The sequence below is a fragment of the Scyliorhinus torazame genome, chromosome 8 (assembly GCF_047496885.1).
Source record: "Scyliorhinus torazame isolate Kashiwa2021f chromosome 8, sScyTor2.1, whole genome shotgun sequence".
Classification (NCBI taxonomy): domain Eukaryota; kingdom Metazoa; phylum Chordata; class Chondrichthyes; order Carcharhiniformes; family Scyliorhinidae; genus Scyliorhinus; species Scyliorhinus torazame.
The window spans coordinates 148,359,092-148,378,991 of record NC_092714.1 but is presented as its reverse complement, the minus strand read 5'-3'; the positions used below and the strand labels follow the sequence as shown (position 1 = coordinate 148,378,991).

Sequence of the window (19,900 nt, the reverse complement as noted above, 5' to 3'; positions counted from 1 at the left end):
CATGCCACTAACCAGGGTTTGCTTTGCGGCCTCCCCACTTGCCGAATCTCCCCTCTGACGCTGGGTTGATACGCAGCAGTGGGATGAAGCCCTGAAATAGACACTACTTGTATGTCTTAGGGCTTCACTTGGTGGCTGGGTGGGAAGGCCAGAAACCTTTGTCCTTGAGCTACCTTGAACCCACCCAAACATATGTTATTCTACATGTCGTCTGAGAATTGCCCTTAACACAGAGAGGAATGCCCTGAGATCTCGGACTGACAAGAGAAAATTGACGTGCAACGGAAGGCGGCGTCATCACACTGAGGTAAAAGTTTATAATTTAAATTTTCATAAAAATAATTTATTTCTAAATTACACAAGAGTAAGATTTTCCCATCTGTGTTGTGCAGCAGACATCCATGAAGGTCACACATGACAAGGAGACACAGAAGAATCACAATCCCTTCTCTCATTATCAAAGCTGCACTATAAACACATTTCAGTTGAAGTTGATAATGGGCAGAGAGATCTCGGTCCGTGTTGTGTCTGGGGAAAATCCGACAATCCTCTGGGCCCCACTTGCCTCTTGAAGTTTACCCCTTGTCATGTGCTGCGTGCACTGTGGGCACAAACTGGGCCTTTCAGGGGTAGTAGCCCTTAGTTTGAACCTTCCATCCATTTTCTGGATCACCAATTCCTCCAGTACAATAACTCTCAAATATTTCAATTAGTTCCAACTGTATTCCTTATGGTGGGTTGGCAAGATTTCCAAATGATGCCCCTGTCTTTGCACTCATTCTTGAAGAGTTGTAGCTGTGGTAAGAAGTCAGATAATGAGAGTTTTGTATAAAACACTGAGTAGAATCATCATATTCTGACACAGGTCAGTAACCAGGGTACAGATAGATTTTTAGTCATCAGAGATAGAACAGATGTAGTAATTAGACCTCAAGCTTGGTTGGCTCTGCAGCCTTTCCTCCGCTTCATAATTACCAGATTTCACACTCACTGACGCATAAACCTGAAATGCAAAATAATCTATTTTTCTCTTTTGCAAAACATCATTTCAGGCTCATTGGCTGATGGTTTTAATTCCTTCGAAAGCGCAGAATTTCCACCTTTTCTCCAGTGTGGCTCCAACACCTGTGAACTCTTGTTTAAACATGTGCGGCAGCTGGACGAGCAGCATTTCGATTTCCCCTGAAGATATCTGCAAGGGAAAATCCGTACCAGAGGGTTAACAAGCAGAGCTCCCCAGGCACCATCGTTGTCATTGTGTCAACTGGCCACACCTCTAAATGCTAACCCAAAGCACAGAGCTCCTCAGTGGTACATCAAGATCTCTCCCCCCCCCCACCCCCCCCCCCCCCCCCACCACCCCCTCCCCCACCACCACCACCATTGCCTCCAGCTTGTGTAGCAAGTGTGAGACAAGAGAGGCCGGTGTCTTCATACACCACACTCTTTGCTTCCACGCACTCACTGGTACATCTATTTGCCATCAGGGAACAAGTTCTAAACTGCTGGACTTGTGAATGAGGCAGGTCTGAACTCAGTGGATCTCATTAGGTGCCTTGAACTCCAGTGATGTGGAGATGCCGGCGTTTATTGAACTCCAGTGTAATGAAATAATTAATTTCATGAACTGTTACCTATATAAGTTATGCGTGACATATAGAATACAATACCTGAAGTGGGCTCTGCCTGGATCACAGTATTCAATGCCAGCATTTGCAATATCTATACATCTGTTGAAACAAGCTGCAGTGAGTAGTACATGTCGGAATCTCTAAATTAGTCCATTAACTCGAGGACCGACAGCCTTAACTCTGGATCTGCAGCAGGTGACTTCGCCAGCCAAAACTGGAACTTCCAATTTGGAAGCCCCCGAGGAGAGAGATGAATGCTATCCTAGTCGGTGATGAGGAGCATTGCCACCATCCTCTATGCTGACATGAACCGTCACAAAATTATGTTTTGAATTAAAGTATAAAGTTGGTCCTCTTAAGGTAACTCCTGCTCCATCGATTCAGTGGTGCACCTAGGCACTGCTTGGTTATTTGGTAGGATAAAGATTAAACTAGTGATATAAATGGAAATCTCAGTGGATTAAAATCCACTCATAGGGCGGAGTTTTCCCATAATCTGTCCTGATGTACAGCCGAATTTTCAGAACAAATCTTGAGCCACTTGGACAAAAGAAAATTGTGGTTTACGCCATCATACTGGCGGGGCAGGCCTGATAGAGTCGGCAAGGCTGGCTCCATAGAGATTCAGGCACCATCTTTAAAGGGCACCCCGATCAGCACTGAAGTTAAACTCAACCCACCACCCCCACGTACATGGAGGACCCCCCACGATCATCAGGACAACTCTCACCCACACCCGTGCATGTATCAGGGGCTCTGCCCACGCGCCCCCCCCCCCCCCCCCCCCCCACCCCCCAACTAAAGCGGGCACTCTCCCGTTCACTGGTAAATACCCCTCACCTCACTGGCAAGTCCCCATCCCCGCTTCAAAGGCATCGGCTCACCCCCCTCCACCACACATAATGGGAACCCCCACCCCCATGGGGCTCTCTAGAGGACTCACTCTTGGCACTGGTCCCTGGAACAGGCTGATACTGCAAGTTTGCCACAGCCAACCATGCTGGGGAAATGCCAACCTGTGCCAGGTGGTCAATCCCTCTTACCTGAGGGCTATACTTACCTTGGCACCCCTGGTGGGATCCCCTCAACTGAAACCCATTCTTCTGAAGCTGTTGTAAACCTCGCCCACATGACATCACATTGGCAAGGTTTGGGTATTTCATGAGGAATATCATGTGGCAGAGAGGGCATGTTAATAATATGTAAATTTATTAACATTCATTTAAATGAGGTTCATGCCAAGTGCAGGCACCTCATTATGTCACTGACACGGGGCAGGGAAAATTGGGAAACGAGATCTCAAGCACTTCTTGTAATAATCTTTTTATAACAATCTTTTATTGTCACAAGGCATCTTACATTAACACTGCAATGACATTACTGTGAAAAGCCCCTATTCGCCACATTCCGCCACCTGTTCGGGTACACAGAGGGAGAATTCAGAATGTCCAATTTACCTAACAGCACGTATTTTGGGGCTTTCGGGCTGGTTTAGCACAGTGGGCTAAACAGCTGGTTTGTAATGCAGAACAAGGCTAGCAGCGCGGGTTCAATTCCCATACCGGCCTTCCCGAATAGGTGCCGGAATGTGGCGACTCGGGGCTTTTCACAGTAACTTCATTGAAGCCTACTTGTGACAATAAGCGATTATTATTATTATTTGTAGGAGAAAATCGGAGCACCCGGAGGAAACGCACGCAGACACGGGGAGAACGTGCAGACACTGCACAGACAGTGACCTAAGCCGGGAATCGAACCTGGGACCCTGGCGCTGTGAAGCAACAGTGTTAACCAGTGCTACTGTGCTGTAAAAGGAAGATATAGGATGCAATTCAGAGGACAAATGTTATAATCCGCTTGGCGCATTTAGCAGGCTTTTCTCGATGGCAGCAGTACTGAGAATCACTCCGCTATTCAATGGCTCTTTGCTGTTTCTTTTGGCCTCGGGAAGTTTCTCACCGCCGAGGCCACATTTAGAGAGAATTCCAGTTGGCGAGGAATGGATCCACTCAGATCAGGGCGCGATTTTGAACGGTAACTCCGATTCCTCCATCCCCCCCCCCCCCCCCCACCCCCGCTTTCAGGCCTCCCCTGCCCAGTTTAATGACCCCCCCCCCCTTAACTTCCCATCCTTGCTCAAGGCCCCTCCAAAGGGCCCAACTCCTGGCAGTGCCAACTTGGCACTTGGGCACCCTGGCAGTGTAGACTAGTACTAAACGGTATCCTGGCGAGGTCTTGCAGACGCAGCCGTTGACTCCCAGGCACCGGGTGAATCCAGCGTCCGATTATTTAAATTACCCTCATGACTCATTTAAATATGATGTGGGGATGCCGGCGTTGGACTGGGGTGAGCACAGTAAGAAGTTTTACAACACCAGGTTAAAGTCCAACAGGTTTGTTTCGATGTCACTAGCTTTCGGAGCGCTGCTCCTTAAGCAGCAGCGCTCCGAAAGCTAGTGACATCGAAACAAACCTGTTGGACTTTAACCTGGTGTTGTAAAACTTCTTACTGTGCTCATTTAAATATGCAGGTCCAGATCACGCCGGGTGCAGCGAGTCGGGTGACTCACGATCAGACCGGCGCAGAGTTTGATTTGGGGCTCATGTGATTCATCTGTTGCCATCGGATCCGTGCCAGGCGCAAGGTGGTCATTGAATCACACCCATAGTTTTATTAAGGAATCTGTGGAATAGGATTACAAAAATAGTTCTAAATTTAAACAGCATTCTGACTTGGAGATATATCACCGTTCCTTCACTGTCATTGAGCCAAAATTCCAGAACTATGGATGCCAAGCATTACCATGAACTACAGTGCCTCAAGGAGGCAGCACACCACCACCTTCTCAAGGACAATTAGGATGGGCAATGAATGCTGGCCTAACCAGTGACGCCCCATCCCTTGAAAAGATTTTTCAAAAATCATCTTTCAAAGTGAGATAAATATAAGTAATTCTGAAGGTAGATGTAATATTGAAAATTTAATTAAATAATTCTTCAAACAGAATCTTAAATTGGAGAGGTTGGGAACCCAATATAATCCCAGTTGGTAGTTGTGGAGGGAGAAATACAAGGGCCGAAATCATCCTGCCGTTCACTGGCGTTGGGGTTCTCTTTTCCCACCAGCAGTGCACCCTGCCCGCGGGTTTCCCGGTGGCGTGGGGTGGCTTCAGTAATAAGTCCCATAAACGGTGCGCTGCATCCTGCTGCCGAGAAACACGTGGCTGGGGGACCGGAGAATCTCACCCAAAGTTAATGTTTCAGCAAAATTTCCTTCATCAGAAGACAAACAGGCCGTCGGCCTGGAACAATAACCTTGTGGCCTGACATTTCTCAGCACTGTGGAGATGGGGGCTGCTGGGAAAATAGGGGGCAGACATGTGTGGACAGCTGCTCGATGACCCATTCCCACCTGCAGGGGACACTTTGCGGGGGTGGACAGGAATAGCAGTCTGCAGCCCGCTCTAAGGAGACAGAAAGACTACTATATTACTTAAGTGTCCAACTGGGGACCATGTTCTGAAGGAGATGGAATCTTCCCATTGCCAAAGTGCATCGACATTTCCCCCCCACTAACCTGTATGGAGCCCACCATTGTCTGGGAGGCCAACAGAACTAAAGATTCTGCCGCCCAATAAAGATGTTGCCAAGATAAAGTCAGTCCTATGGTCTTCCACACCAACAACCCTATGTAATCATATGCATAAGGCACCAGAGGGAGCATCCATGTTGATTGACTCTTGGACTTGTCTACTTTTGTAAGGGCCACGAAGAATCCAGCACGAGTTTTAAGGATACAAAGTAAGAACATTTATTTACTATAACATATATACATAACAGTAGCAGTAACTTCCCTTGCTACATACTCCTTCCTCCTGGTTCCTGAACTGGCCAGCTTATTTATACTAGGAGTTTACTAGTGGTTTCTCCGCCCCCCTCATTGGGGAAGCTCATACTCCCACAGGATTGTGGGATAGTCATTAGTCCCCAGCCAATGGTAAGTAGGCAGGTTATAACATCTACTTTCTTAGTATTGCCTACCTATCCCAGCGAAGCTGCCAGCCAGCCATCGATGTGGGCCCACAGATTGGCCCTCCCACTTTACTGTTATGCCCGCCATCTTTAAATGAACTGGGCACTCGGAAGAGCTTTCTTAAACAGATGCTTCCAACATCCTGCAATGGCCACATCTAGGTTCCTGACCTGGAATTCAGACCAATGTCGGGGTCACATTGCAGCTGGGAGAATCGTACAGTTTGTTTCTTCCTCCTATGATACTGCCATTTCCAGCATTTTCTGCATTCCCTTCAGACTTCCAGCAGCTTTCGTATCTCTTGTGTCATCCCAGCTGGGTTCTGCCCTTTCGGATAACATTGATGGCCCCACCAGGATTTCAGTCCTGGATGTCTGTCGGCTCACAGGAAATGAAGGGACAATCCCACAGGGCCCACTGATCTTCATATCCAACTCCCCACAACCACAAATTTCTAAACTTTGTACTTTACCTTGGCATCTAGTCGTTGCAGATAAGACCATAGATATTCAATGTTAGCTCCAAATGGATGGACATGAAGAAAGGTTGAAATAATACCTGTTTCAGAAAAGAGGACATTTTTTAAGAGCTTCAGTTGACAATTTAGCCTCCTTTACAATAAGCATTACCATTTGTAAATTAAGAATTACTCTGTGTGTAATTTTGCACAGTAATAATAATAATCTTTATTATTGTCAAAAGTAGGCTTACATTAACACTGCAATGAAGTTACTGTGAAAATCCCCTAGTCGCCACATTCCGGCGCCTGTTCGGGTACACAGGGAGAATTCAGAATGTCCAATTCACCTAACAAGCACGTCTTTCAGGACTTGTGGGATGAAACCGGATCACCCAGAGGAAACCCACGCAGACATGGGGAGAACATGCAGAGTCCGTACAGTGACCCAAGCCGGGAATCAAACCCGGGCCCCTGGCACTGTGAAGCAACAGTGCTAACTGCTGTGCCACCCAAGCAGCCGCAAATTGATAGATCTAAGTGGAACTGATGTACACTACCAATGGAAACACTCAGCAATGAAAGATTTTCCAGCGCTTCAGAAAGCACTGGAGGTAAGGACGTCAGGGATGTGTTTGATGTGATTTAGGATCATTTGGAATGAGAGTGGTCTTAAAGATTTGGGGCTGTGCTTATTTAGAATCTTACAGTGCAACAAGGCCATCTCATTCACTGTGCTCATTTGTGTAAGAGCTGACCATATAGTTAGTCTCACTGCACATCCCCCCCCACCCCCCACCCTTCGTTTTCCACATAAAGATTTAAATCTTTCCTTTTCACACATATAATCAATTCCCTTTTGAAAATTACAATCCAATCTAATTTCCAATACCCTTTCAGGAGGTGAACTAGGGGATGCAGAGGCGTATGGTATTGTCCCTGGATTAGTAATCCAGAGACCTTCTCTGGGGACCCGGGTTTGAATCTTGCCATGGAAGATGGCAAAATTTGAATTAAATTTTTTTAAAAATCTGGAATCAGGGGCGAAATTCTCCCCCAATGGTGCGATGTCTGCCGACTGGCGCCAAAAACGGCGTCAATCAGACGGGCATCGCGCCGGCCCAAAGGTGCAGAATGCTCCGCATCTTTGGGGGCCGAGCCCCAACATTGAGGGGCTAGGCCGGCGCCGGAGGGATTTCCGCCCCGCCAGCTGGCGGAAATGGCGTTTGTTGCCCCGCCAGCTGGCAGAAATGGCGTTTGGTGCCCCGCCAGCTGGCGCGGAAATGCGGCGCGTGCGCGGGAGCGTCAGTGGCCGCCGACAGTTTCACGCGCATGCGCAGTGGGGAGAGTCTCTTCCGCCTCTGCCATGGTGGAGGCCGTGGCGGAGGTGGAAGGGAAAGAGTGCCCCCACGGCACAGGCCCGCCCGCGGATCGGTGGGCCCCGATCGCGGGCCAGGCCACTGTGGGGGCACCCCCCGGGGTCAGATCGCCCCGCGCCCCCCCCAGGACCCCGGAGCCCGCCCACGCCGCCTGGTCCCGCTGGTAAATACCAGCTTTGATTTATGCCGGCGGGACAGGCAATTTCTGGGCGGGACTTCGGCCCATCCAGGCCGGAGAATTGAGCGGGGGGTCCCGCCAACCGGCGCGGCCCGATTCCCGCCCCCGCCCAATCTCCGGTACCGGAGACTTCGGCGGGGGCGGGGGCGGGATTCACGGCGGCCTACGGCCATTCTCCGACCAGGCGGGGGGTCGGAGAATGACGCCCCAGAAGTCATTGTCGATTGTCATAAAAACCCATCTGGTTCACTAATGTCCTTTAGGGAAGGAAATCTGTCACCCTTACCTGGTCTGGCCTACATGTGACTCCAGATCCACAGCAATATGGTTGACTCTTAAATGCCTTCAGGGATGGGTAATAAATGCTGGCCCAGCCAGCAATGCCCACCTCCCATGAACATATTTAAAAAAAACTCTTCACTGTGTAAATAAATGTCTCAAGTCCCCGCTAGTTGTTCTGCCAAATGACAGTAAATATTTCTCACCTGGTTACTGTTCCTCCTACTGGTGAAAACATTTCTTCCCCTTTTACTCTATCCCTCATCATTTCAACACTTCCATGAAATCTTCCCTCTAACTTCTCCACTCTAAAGAGAACGATTGCAGTTTCTGCAACTTCCCCTCGTAGCTGAAGTCCCTTATTTCTAGCATTGTTTTGGCAAATCTCTTCTGCGTCCTCTCCAAGGCCATGACATCAATTTTTTAAGCGTGAGCGATATTCATATGTTACATTTTTTTATCAAAACAGTGACCCCGCAAATGAATGTGGCACAAGAAATCAGAAAAGAAAATGCTGAGGCAAAGTTACTGTTTCATGAACTCATAATTAAGCTGTCGGAGGTGCCTCCTTCACATTACAAAAGCATACAAGGCATACAAAATGATCAGGGGGTTGGATAGGGTGGACAGTGAGAGCCTTCTCCCGCGGATGGATATGGCTGGCACGAGGGGACATAACTTTAAACTGAGGGGTAATAGATATAGGACAGAGGTCAGAGGTAGGTTCTTTACGCAAAGAGTAGTGAGGCCGTGGAATGCCCTACCTGCTACAGTAGTGAACTCGCCAACATTGAGGGCATTTAAAAGTTTATTGGATAAACATATGGATGATAATGGCATAGTGTAGGTTAGATGGCTTTTGTTTCGGTGCAACATCGTGGGCCGAAGGGCCTGTACTGCGCTGTATTGTTCTATGTTCTATGTTCTATTACACATTGACCCAATATCCTGTCTGTTCATGTGGATGTTAACAATCCCATAGTATTGTTTGATGAAGCTACTTTGGAGGCATTGGGCTTGAGACCTTTGACCTCACTCTGCTTGTAAACAGTTGGGAAATAAAGCAGACTGTCAGACATCGGAGAAAACAACCTGATTATCACGACAAGAGCTAGCTGGAGGGGAGCAGAAAAGGTTGGTGGAAAAAGCCAGGATGGGTGATAAAGTTTAAGTGCAGCATAAAGCGGAATCACATAGTCAATTAGAATAGAAGATCATAGAATCCCTATAATGCAGAAGGAGGCCATTCAGCCCATTGAGTCTGCACCACTATTCAAAAGAGCACCCTACCCATGTCTGCTCCCCCATCCACCATGTCCCATTCCCGTAACCCCATAATCCAACCTGTACATCCCTGAACACTAAGGGGCAATTCATCATGGCGAATCCACCTAACCCCCACATCTTTGGGCTGTGGGATGAAACCGGAGCACCCGGAGGAGACATTGGGAGACATATAAACTCCACACAGATAATGACCTAAGACCAGAATTGAACCCGGGTCCCTGGAGTTGTGAGGCAGCAGTGCTAACTAACCACTGTGCCACCGTGCCACTCTCATTCATCAATGTCACTTGGAAATATATTCTGCTCATTGAGCCAAGTAAACTAGCCCTATATATTCACCTTATTGTGAAATAAAGCAGCTAATGATTTGTACCAAACATCCTGTTATGTTGTGGTACCATGGAGACACTGAAAATGAAGCGTGCATAAGAGACATAGATATATTCCAGCTGAGGTGACAGAGGATTTCAATGCTGTGCAATACAAATAGATCCAGGACAGAGTGAGTCAACCACTGCAAGGTAAAGAGATGTAGATGAGTTACTCTATTCATTGAGCCAGTGAACATCTCGGAGACAGACCTGAGTTCCAAACATGTCCACAGTGCTTAGAATGAGGGTCTGAGCCACGAGTTTATACACACGTTTATTTAGCTTTATCCACTGACACTGAAATATTAGGCAAGAACAAAAGGTTCCTGAAAGCCTTCTGGAGGACAAGCTGCGAGGTTGCAGTAGTTTATTATCACCTGAACCCCCGACATTGCAGCTTTCCAGCTGTGTCATGTGCTAATTTATCAAAACTGATAAACATTACATTTGTTTCTGTACTAGACTGAATGGTGGTTAACCTGTGTTTAACTGCCGCTTTTGTGTGGAAACCACTATTGACATGGGACATTAATTGTAATCTCAGTGCAACATGTCAAATAAAGAGACTGTAAAAATGTTCAAAATGTCCAGAAGGCTGATTGAGTTTTAGATATATGACTGACTCACAGTTGTAGGTGGGGACCAATGTGACTCCTCAACCAATGAGACTGAAGGATATAGAAATAAATGAGAAGAGTTGAGCAGAATGGTGAATTAGAATTAAAGTAAAATAAAAATGGTGAATTTGAGTTAAATTAGATGCAGAAAGAGAAGTAAAAATAAAGATTGGATTTAAAAAGACAGAGAACATGACAAAGGAAAAGAAACAAAAATTTTAAATGTGACGTTTTTATAATATAAGAATGTTCTGTGGAGTGGAATAAGACTCCACACTTGCTCACTTACTGGGTGAGAGAGGTTGGTTGTTCGACATTATAAATGTCCTGATATTGGACAGGCACTTAACGCCAGTAATTACCGGGCTTAGCTTTTGACAGCGAATTTAATTGTCAATTAACATGTGACTACTTAAACTTCATATACCTCACAGGGAGGCTGAGGGTGAGCTACTGTTGGTGGGGCAATGCCAACCATCCTGTAACCTGTGCCCATTTGGCATTCTTCAAGTTTCTGTTTCTTGTCACAGGTTGTTGGCTGATCTGCACATTAATAAAAGAGCGAATCATTCAGATGCCATTTTTGTTTTACAATAAAGTCTGGCCAATTAGCTTTCCGAGCTGAAATTGCTGAATTTATGGAAAAACTTTGAGCACTCAAAACTAATCTCACTTGCTCTCTCCGTGTACACTTTCTGAAAATAATTGCAATCTGCCCATAACACATTGAGCAACAATTTAGTCAAAAATGAAGCTGTTAGGTTGCAATTGCAAACTAGTTTTGGGTTTGTTGAAAGTGATTGACTTTGATTTCTGCTGGTAAAACAAACTACTGGGTTCTCTATTTTCTACAAAGATGTCCATGTAAAGTGCACATTCCTGGATCAGAATCAGTGATGGGATGTGATGGTAGATCCCCAGCATGACATTGCATTTATCTTGTCCCCATTCTTCCCATTGTCAATGGAATAATCGTGTAATATGTGACAGAAAGCCACTTGCAGCATTCACTTTGGGCAATCACTAGGGTTCACACAGAACCTTTTGATCCTTTGAAGTGTAACACCAATTGCTCTCAATGCTTTGAGCAAACTGCGTGCTTTGTGTCCCCAATAGTTTATTTCACAATTACAAAGTGTGGGTGAATTAGACTATTAACCTGCAGTGGCCTGGTTTGCAATTATTATCCACTTTCAATTGCCGAGTTCCACAAACCCTTAAGGTTTGTGAAGACATCTTCACCTGTGCTGTGAACTCTCCCGATGAGAATTAAGGGAGTGAAGCTAGCAGACACCACATTGTGTATAATCATGTAGACGACTATAAACTTGAATGAAGTGGAATAGTTTATTATTCGCAGTCATACGACCTGGGTATTCAGTTTTGGTCTCTTTATCTAAGGAAAAATATACCGGCATTGCAGGCAGTCCAGAAAAGGTTCACTAGGTTGACCCTGGATATGGAGGGATTTTCTTATGAGGAAAGGGTGAGTAGGTTGGCTCTGTATTAAGACATATAGGAATTCTCATGGGGCTAAATGGGGAACGCACAGCCGAGGCCACACATAGCCCTGTTTTTTACAATGGGGAGCTCCAATCACCGGAACGCCCCATTGTAGCGAGAGTTCGGGATGCCATTTTTAAATGGTGTCCCGATCTCTCAGACCCCAAAAAGAATCCCCAGCATTCCCCCAAGCCCAAATGCAACATGGGACCCTGCCAGGTGGCAGTGCCACCTGGGCACCTTGGTACTGCTATGCTGGCACCCAGGTGACACTGCCAGGGTAGCCTTGGAGGGGGGGGTTTCAACAGGTTTTGTGGCCTATTTTCATGCTAAAAGTGTCGATTTTCTGTATACCTGGAGGAGAGCCACCTTTCCTGCACCCACACAGCACATCCCTGTCACCAGATGTCAACCAATTCCACCTTTTTGTTTGTTTCCCCCTTACCTCCCTTGTTGATCAGAAATCTGTCTAACTCAGCCCTGAATAAGTTCATCGACCCAGTCTCAACCGCTCTCTGTGGAAGAGAAGCTCAAAATCTAATGACCGTCTTAAGAGAAAATAAATTCTTCTCATCTCCATCTTAAACAGGAGGCCCCTTATTTTTAAACTGCGTCCCCCTAGTTCTAGGGCGTGATTCTCCGCTTGCTGACTCCAAAATTTAATTCGGTGATCGGGCGGAAAATTCCTTTTGACTCCGAAATTGGGGCCGGCACCTGTTTTCAGATGCTCCGCCCACTCCTCTGTGAGTACGCCGCACACCTTTGGGACGTCCTCAGGACATCACCTGAAGGACCTCCCCTGATGCTCCGCCCCTAATGGGCTAACTTCCTGACGGCATGGGACACGTGTGCTCTTGAGTTTTCGTAAACCTTGCATGGTGGCTGCGGACTGTGTCCAGCGCTGCCACTGTCGGGCGGGGGGGGAGCCGTTCTGCTGGCTGGTGGGGCTTCAGCAGGTGCTCGGGGGACTGGTTGGGAGTGGTTGGGGATGGCGAGGGGGATTATAGGGGGACACTATCTGGCAGGCTGGGACCCCGTGCGGCCACGCCATTGTTGTACGGTGCGACCGCTGCAGGTCGTCGCCATGTGCATGCGCAGCCACGGACCCGGCAATTCCAGCCGTTTCATGTCGGGAACACCGGGGGTTTTATGTGGCACGGCTGCTAGCCCCCCACTGGGCGAAGCATCAGTGCGGGGGCGGTGCCGACTTTTTCATCGTAAAACTGGACACTTCCTCCTGACATAGCCTCAAAACCGGAGAAACCAGCCCTCGACTCTCCCACAAGGAGAAACATCCTTTCCTGTGAAGTCCCCTCGGAATCTTTTATGTTTCAATACGATCACCTCTCATTCTTCTAAACTCCAACAGAATCAGGCCGAGCCTGGCCAACCTTTCCTCATAGGATAACCTCCCCGCATCCCAAGAATCAGTCGAGTGAACCCTCTCTGAACTGCTGCAAATACAATCATATATTTTCTTAAGTATAGATTAAAACTGTACACAGTACGCCAGACAGTCTATCCCTAAGGATAATGACAAGATAATCTGTTTTGGTGCTGGTGGAGCTGGTAGAATATCCATCAGGAATACTCACTGGTAAAACTCCCCTGCTCTTCTTCAAAAAGTGACTTGAGGGGCTGGATTCTCTGTTCCCCCAGCCACGTGGCACTCAGCGATGCGCTGTTTGGCAGTGGTGGGATTCTCTCTTCCTGCCATTTGTCAATGGGATTTTCCATTGAAGCCACCCCACACCACTGGGAAACCCGCACTGCCAGTGGGAACAGAGAATCCCGATGATTGGAGAATTCCACCCAGGAGCTTTTACAGGAGCCGGTGAAAGATGCAAACTCCCTTTTCTTTGTTGTTGGAGAATGAGAAGCTCAGTAATGAGTATGATTGCTCAGCTCCCCAAGCTCTTTCCACAGGCTGGATCGCTGCTTGCTTGGAGTGTGTCCTTTTCATCCTTGTGCTAAATAAATGAGCAGTTCTGATTTGATCTAATCTTTCATTATTTTAAAAGTCCCAATCACATCTCTCACCTTGTCATTTTACTGCCCTGGCCTCACAGCAGTGATCAGATTATCTCTGCAGAGTCCTTTCTAATGGATCAATAGTCATTTGAATCAAGATTGAATGCACTATGCCAAATGTCTTCCTGCTGATATATTTGTACAATAAATCTCAGAGAGCTTCAGTGCTTCTGGCAATGCCTCGAGCTTGAATACTGAATAACAAAGATATGTTGCAGAAGATTTTGTCTTTTTGTGCATGAGTGTCTACAATATGCCCCCTTTTCAGCTGTATTCAATGTCCTTGACCTTCAATTTGTTGTGCTCAGTCACCCCCTGACGTTGCACAGATGGAGGGCGAGATTCTCTTTTGGCTGACGCTGAAATCGGGGCGTGCGATCAGGTGGAGAATAGCTTCCGGCGGCGAAATCGCGGCAGGCACCGGTTTGACGTCGAATCACGATGCTCCGCCTTCCCGACAACTGCGTCAATGTGATGCATGCCGTGTGTATTTGAAACACCGTTCACATATCATTAGTGGGCCCACCCGCAATGCTCCGCCTCCGATGGCCCGAGTTCCCAACGCGTGGCCCATGTGTGCTCTCGCAAATCATGACCCTGGCATGGTGGCTGCTGAGGCAGTGTCCATCACCACCATACTTCGCCAACTGCCATGCCGCTGGCCAGGGGGCTTCTGCCAGGCCCGGGGGGCGTAGTGGGGCCGGCCAGGAGGTGGGCTGTGGGGTCGAGGTGGACGGGTACGCAACACCATTACCGCAGCCGGCAAGGCAGTCATGCAGCTCCGCATGCTGCTGACAGCCCGCTGTAAACCTTGTGCGCTGGGTCGTATAGGTGACCCCCCCCCCCCCCCCCCCCCAGGGCACCCCTCTGGGTGCCTTCTGGCCCCAGCCGACCCATCAGCTGTATGGGCATGCTCCAGCACAACCTGTCCCATCTTTTCGGCCCTGATCAGTGTGTTATGGGGGCTGGATTGTTTAAGGGCGACTGCAGCTTGTCAGCCCTGCGAGTGTCCATCACAGGCCCGGCGATTCCCGCACCGTTTACCGTGGGTTTCGAGGGTGTTCCACGCAGCGCCGGTACTAGCCCCTCACTGTAGCAGGATTGCTGCAGGTGTGCCGCCGATTTTTCTGGCCTGAAAGCCCATGGATTCTCCGTTAGCGTCAGCACTTAGACTCAGAAACAGAGAATCCGGCCCATTATTTAAAACATTTTTTTTTTTTTAATTCTCCAATTAAGGTGCAATTTAGTGTGGCCAATTCACCTACCCCGCACATCTTTGGGTTGTGGGGGCGTAACCCACGCAAACACGGGGAGAATGTGCAAACTCCACACGGACAGTGATCCAGAGCCGGGTTCGAACCTGGGACCTCGGCGCTGTGAGGCAGCAGCGCTAACCACTGCGCCACCGTGCTGCCTAGAGAATCCTGCCCATTATTAAACATCAGTATTCCTCCAAGTTGAAAATCTCTTTCAAACGACATCCTTTTTGTCTTAAAATCGATATAGGCGTCGATCAAACTCAGACACAACTTTGTATTGTTCAACATTAAACAATATATCCCAGCAATTACTCCATGCGCAGAGTCACTATTATTTTAAATAATTTGTAGCTGCAGAACACATTCTAATGTCGACACATGCAACAATCAGGCTGAAAATAGATAAGTCCCCGGGACCTGATGGGATTTATCCTAGGATTCTATGGGAGGCCAGGGAAGAGATTGCTGGACCTTTGGCTTTGATTTTTATGTCATCATTGGCTACAGGAATAGTGCCAGAGGACTGGAGGACAGCAAATGTGGTCCCTTTGTTCAAAAAGGGGAGCAGAGACAACCCCGGCAACTATAGACCGGTGAGCCTCACGTCTGTAGTGGGTAAAGTCTTGGAGGGGATTATAAGAGACAAGATTTATAATCATCTAGATAGGAATAATATGATCAGGGATAGTCAGCATGGCTTTGTGAAGGGTAGGTCATGCCTCACAAACCTTATTGAGTTCTTTGAGAAGGTGACTGAACAGCTAGACGAGGGTAGAGCAGTTGATGTGGTGTATATGGATTTCAGCAAAGCGTTTGATAAGGTTCCCCACGGTAGGCTATTGCAAAAAATACGGAGGCTGGGGATTGAGGGTGATTTCGAGATGTGGATCAGAAATTGGCTAGCTGAAAGAAGACAGAGGGTGGTGGTTGATGGGAAATGTTCAGAATGGAGTACAGTCACAAGTGGAGTACCACAAGGATCTGTTCTGGGGCCGTTGCTGTTTGTCATTTTTATCAATGACCTAGAGGAAGGCGCAGAAGGGTGGGTGAGTAAATTTGCAGACGATACTAAAGTCGGTGGTGTTGTCGATAGTGTGGAAGGATGTAGCAGGTTACAGAGGGATATAGATAAGCTGCAGAGCTGGGCTGAGAGGTGGCAAATGGAGTTTAATGTAGAGAAGTGTGAGGTGATTCACTTTGGAAGGAATAACAGGAATGCGGAATATTTGGCTAATGGTAAAGTTCTTGAAAGTGTGGATGAGCAGAGGGATCTAGGTGTCCATGTACATAGATCCCTGAAAGTTGCCACCCAGGTTGATAGGGTTGTGAAGAAGGCCTATGGAGTGTTGGCCTTTATTGGTAGAGGGATTGAGTTCCGGAGTCGGGAGGTCATGTTGCAGCTGTACAGAACTCTGGTACGGCCGAATTTGGAGTATTGCGTACAGTTCTGGTCACCGCATTATAGGAAGGACGTGGAGGCTTTGGAGCGGGTGCGGAGGAGATTTACCAGGATGTTGCCTGGTATGGAGGGAAAATCTTATGAGGAAAGGCTGATGGACTTGAGGTTGTTTTCGTTGGAGAGAAGAAGGTTAAGAGGAGACTTAATAGAGGCATACAAAATGATCAGGGGGTTGGATAGGGTGGACAGTGAGAGCCTTCTCCCGCGGATGGATATGGCTGGCACGAGGGGACATAACTTTAAACTGAGGGGTAATAGATATAGGACAGAGGTCAGAGGTAGGTTCTTTACGCAAAGAGTAGTGAGGCCGTGGAATGCCCTACCTGCTACAGTAGTGAACTCGCCAACATTGAGGGCATTTAAAAGTTTATTGGATAAACATATGGATGATAATGGCATAGTGTAGGTTAGATGGCTTTTGTTTCGGTGCAACATCGTGGGCCGAAGGGCCTGTACTGCGCTGTATTGTTCTATGTTCTATGTTCTATGTTCTAATTGTCGACAATTGTTGGCTATGGGCTTTGAGTGGCCACAAGGTTAAGGGTAGATTGGGCAACTGCACCCACCTCTTCTCCTTACAACAGAGTTTCCAGCCCTCCTGGATTGTCTCCAAACTCTTCAGGGATTCAGGAATCTGGGAGGGGGACGAAAATGCTGTTGGACTGAGAGTCAGGAATGATTCCATCATGGAATGAAGCCTTCTGGTCTCTAATTGGAGCAGGAAAGGAGGGGCATCGCAAGGAAGGTCCTGTCGTGTAATCAGTCAGGAGAGCTTGGCGGCAGAAACAGACGTTTGTGCAATACATCCAGCTATGTTGCCTGCTATGTTGATAGAATTAATATGGGAGCTCACCAGATAGCAACAATGAGCCAGCATAATTCAGATTCCAAGATTGTCATCGGGACTCGAGTAATTAGTTTGCACATGCAAAGGAAAAACAGATCCCGTCAGCAGTGACACTGACTTGTCTCGTAGTTGGTTTTTATTTGTAACCCAACACCGTCTGAGGTACGAGGCCCAAATCATTCTCATCGGCAAGTCTCGCTTTAAGGTTGCCCAGTGTGAGGAGTGGCTGGCAGAGTAAGGGGGAGGGGGAGGCAATCTGGAGGGGAGCCATTCAGCGGGCTGACACTCTTTGTGGAGCTGGGAGGATGTTTTGGACTGTAGGCGTGTCTGGGGATAAGGACAGCTGAGTATAGGCCGTGCTAGAACCAGTGTCACCGGGCAGAGCACAGATGGCACACTTTCTGCACATTGGTCCCTGCAAATTGTGCCTGGACCGTACATTGGATATTTTCATGAATTGGGAATGCTGGCTGTCTGAAAGCGTTTCGTAGTGCACGGTTATATTTGTAAAAATAAGGTACAAAGCTAAGCTGCTACTCACCCACCTCAGGCGGATTCAGCACAACCACTGTGCACAGATAGGCTGGGAAATTAGATTAAAAGCTATGACTGTGGAAATGCAATAAGGAACATTTCATAATTCCCAATCTTCTACCTTCTAGATGTTGGCAGATGGAAGCTAACGCTGGGGAACGTGAGGTTATTCACTTTGGGAGGAAGAGTAGAAAATCAGATTTTTAAAATTTAAATGGTGAGAAACTATTAACTGTTGGCTTTCAGAGTGATTTGAGTTTCCTTATTGCACAGGAAGCAGTAAGAAAGTATGTACAGCAAGCAATTAGGAAGAAATTTGGTAAGTTAAGCACTATGACAAGAGATATATGGAAGGACATACTTGCATAGAGACAGGGTGACAAAGGTTCATTCGATTGAATCTTGGCATGAGTAGGTTGTTCTAAGAGAAGAGATTAAGGATAATGGGCCTATACTCACTGAAGATTAAGGGAATGAGAGGTGATCTCATTGAAATATTAAAAATTATTTGTGGGTTTGACGGAGTAGATGCTGAGAACATGGACAGATTTTTCCCATCCCTCCCGCAAAGAATTTGGTGGCAGGCAGGAGGATGGGAAAATCTAGCGGGAGCCAAAATGTCAGAAACCGCTGGCATAAAATCCGGTTGTGATTCTTCCCAATGGTCTACCCACTGGCAGGTGGCGTGAACGACATTTGCATCCATTTGCATCTCATGAAATGCTCATTCACTGGAATCCTCTCAGGCCTTTCAATCCTGCGTCACACCAGTGGGAAATCATGCCCGTCTGAAACCCAATTGATAAAGAGTGATGTACACACTATGGTTCTCAGTTTACTGGAGACTTCAGGGAGAGTGCAACACTTTCTGCCACAGTGTTGAGCTGCTCCTGATGCCCTGGTCACCGCTGTGCTAGAGCAGACTGGCTCCTAATAATAATAATATTTATTATTAATAACAATAATTATTATTATTACATCTCCTCTAGCCCTCCAAGCCACATTGTGACTTCTGAGGAAATAGCCAAACCATCATTGAGAAGATAAGTCCTGTATTCACACTCGGGCCATAAGTGCTCACGACTCAGTGGGTCAGGTTTTAGCTGTGGTCACGGTGTCGTACTAATGCACTCACTCTGTCAACTTAAAGTCCAGACAGCAAGAGCAGGATGTGAGTCAAGGCTGGATGCTTCCCCTGCCATGTAAGGATACAACACTGTCATGAAGGAAGTGCGGTTCAGCATAGGATTCTCATCCTATAGTGCATGGCATGGTTTGGGAAGCCATTAGTTAGGAAACTGAGATAGGCAGAGATCACATATCTGATGAACTCTTTTCAGCTATTGCTATCCCTTGAGGACTCAGGGTTGAGAACTCACCCACCATAGACTCTGAGTAAAGAATTACTGACATCACCCTGACAACAAACAAGGATACAGTAACAAGTGGCATGGACGTTGCCATCACATCAATGGTAATCTTAAAAGGGGACACTGAGTGTGAGGAAGGTTGAACAGGGGAATAAGGGTGTCATGATATGCAAACATGCAGCTAATGAACACTTAGAATAGGACACGACTAATGAACAGTCAGGACACTCAGGGGTGGTATCTCACTATAAAAGGGATGAGGCACTCACACCCCACCTCCTTCCACAGACCAACATCTACAGAGTGAGACAGGATGTATCCTCAGCATCACACACCAGCACGTGGTTTAGAGCAGGCTGGTTCAGTTATACTGAGTTACTACAATTAGATTAGCAGAGAGTCGAACTCATTTGAGAACTGTGCAATAAACACATTGAACTCATTTCAAAGTCTGGAGCATCTTTTACTTAAAACTGCACCAAGTGGCAGCCTGTGTTATTCCAAACTACATAACACAACATGATACCAGAAGTCTGTTCAATCTAGTTAGTTCAACTCAGCAAGATCCGTGACGACCAGCGAATGTATACCGGCACAATGGAAAAGATTCAGGCTCCTTGCCAGCTCAGGACCACCGGCAATCTCAGTGCCAACTGGCAGACATT

General features: G+C 47.3%; 1 protein-coding gene across 3 annotated transcripts in view; it reads right to left on the bottom strand.

Annotated features, from left to right (window-relative positions):
* Nucleotides 1-314: 314 nt before the first annotated feature.
* The window catches only part of enox1 (ecto-NOX disulfide-thiol exchanger 1), a 391,926-nt gene continuing 372,340 nt past the window's right edge, over nucleotides 315-19,900 (bottom strand). For all 3 annotated transcript variants that reach the window (XM_072514330.1, XM_072514332.1, XM_072514329.1), the window contains exons 12-13: nucleotides 6,137-6,222; nucleotides 315-1,192 (exon numbers count right to left, since the gene is read on the bottom strand). In XM_072514330.1, the coding sequence (XP_072370431.1) occupies nucleotides 1,055-1,192; nucleotides 6,137-6,222 (224 nt within the window). In that variant the 3' untranslated portion in view covers nucleotides 315-1,054. The remainder of the gene's footprint in view (nucleotides 1,193-6,136; nucleotides 6,223-19,900) is intronic.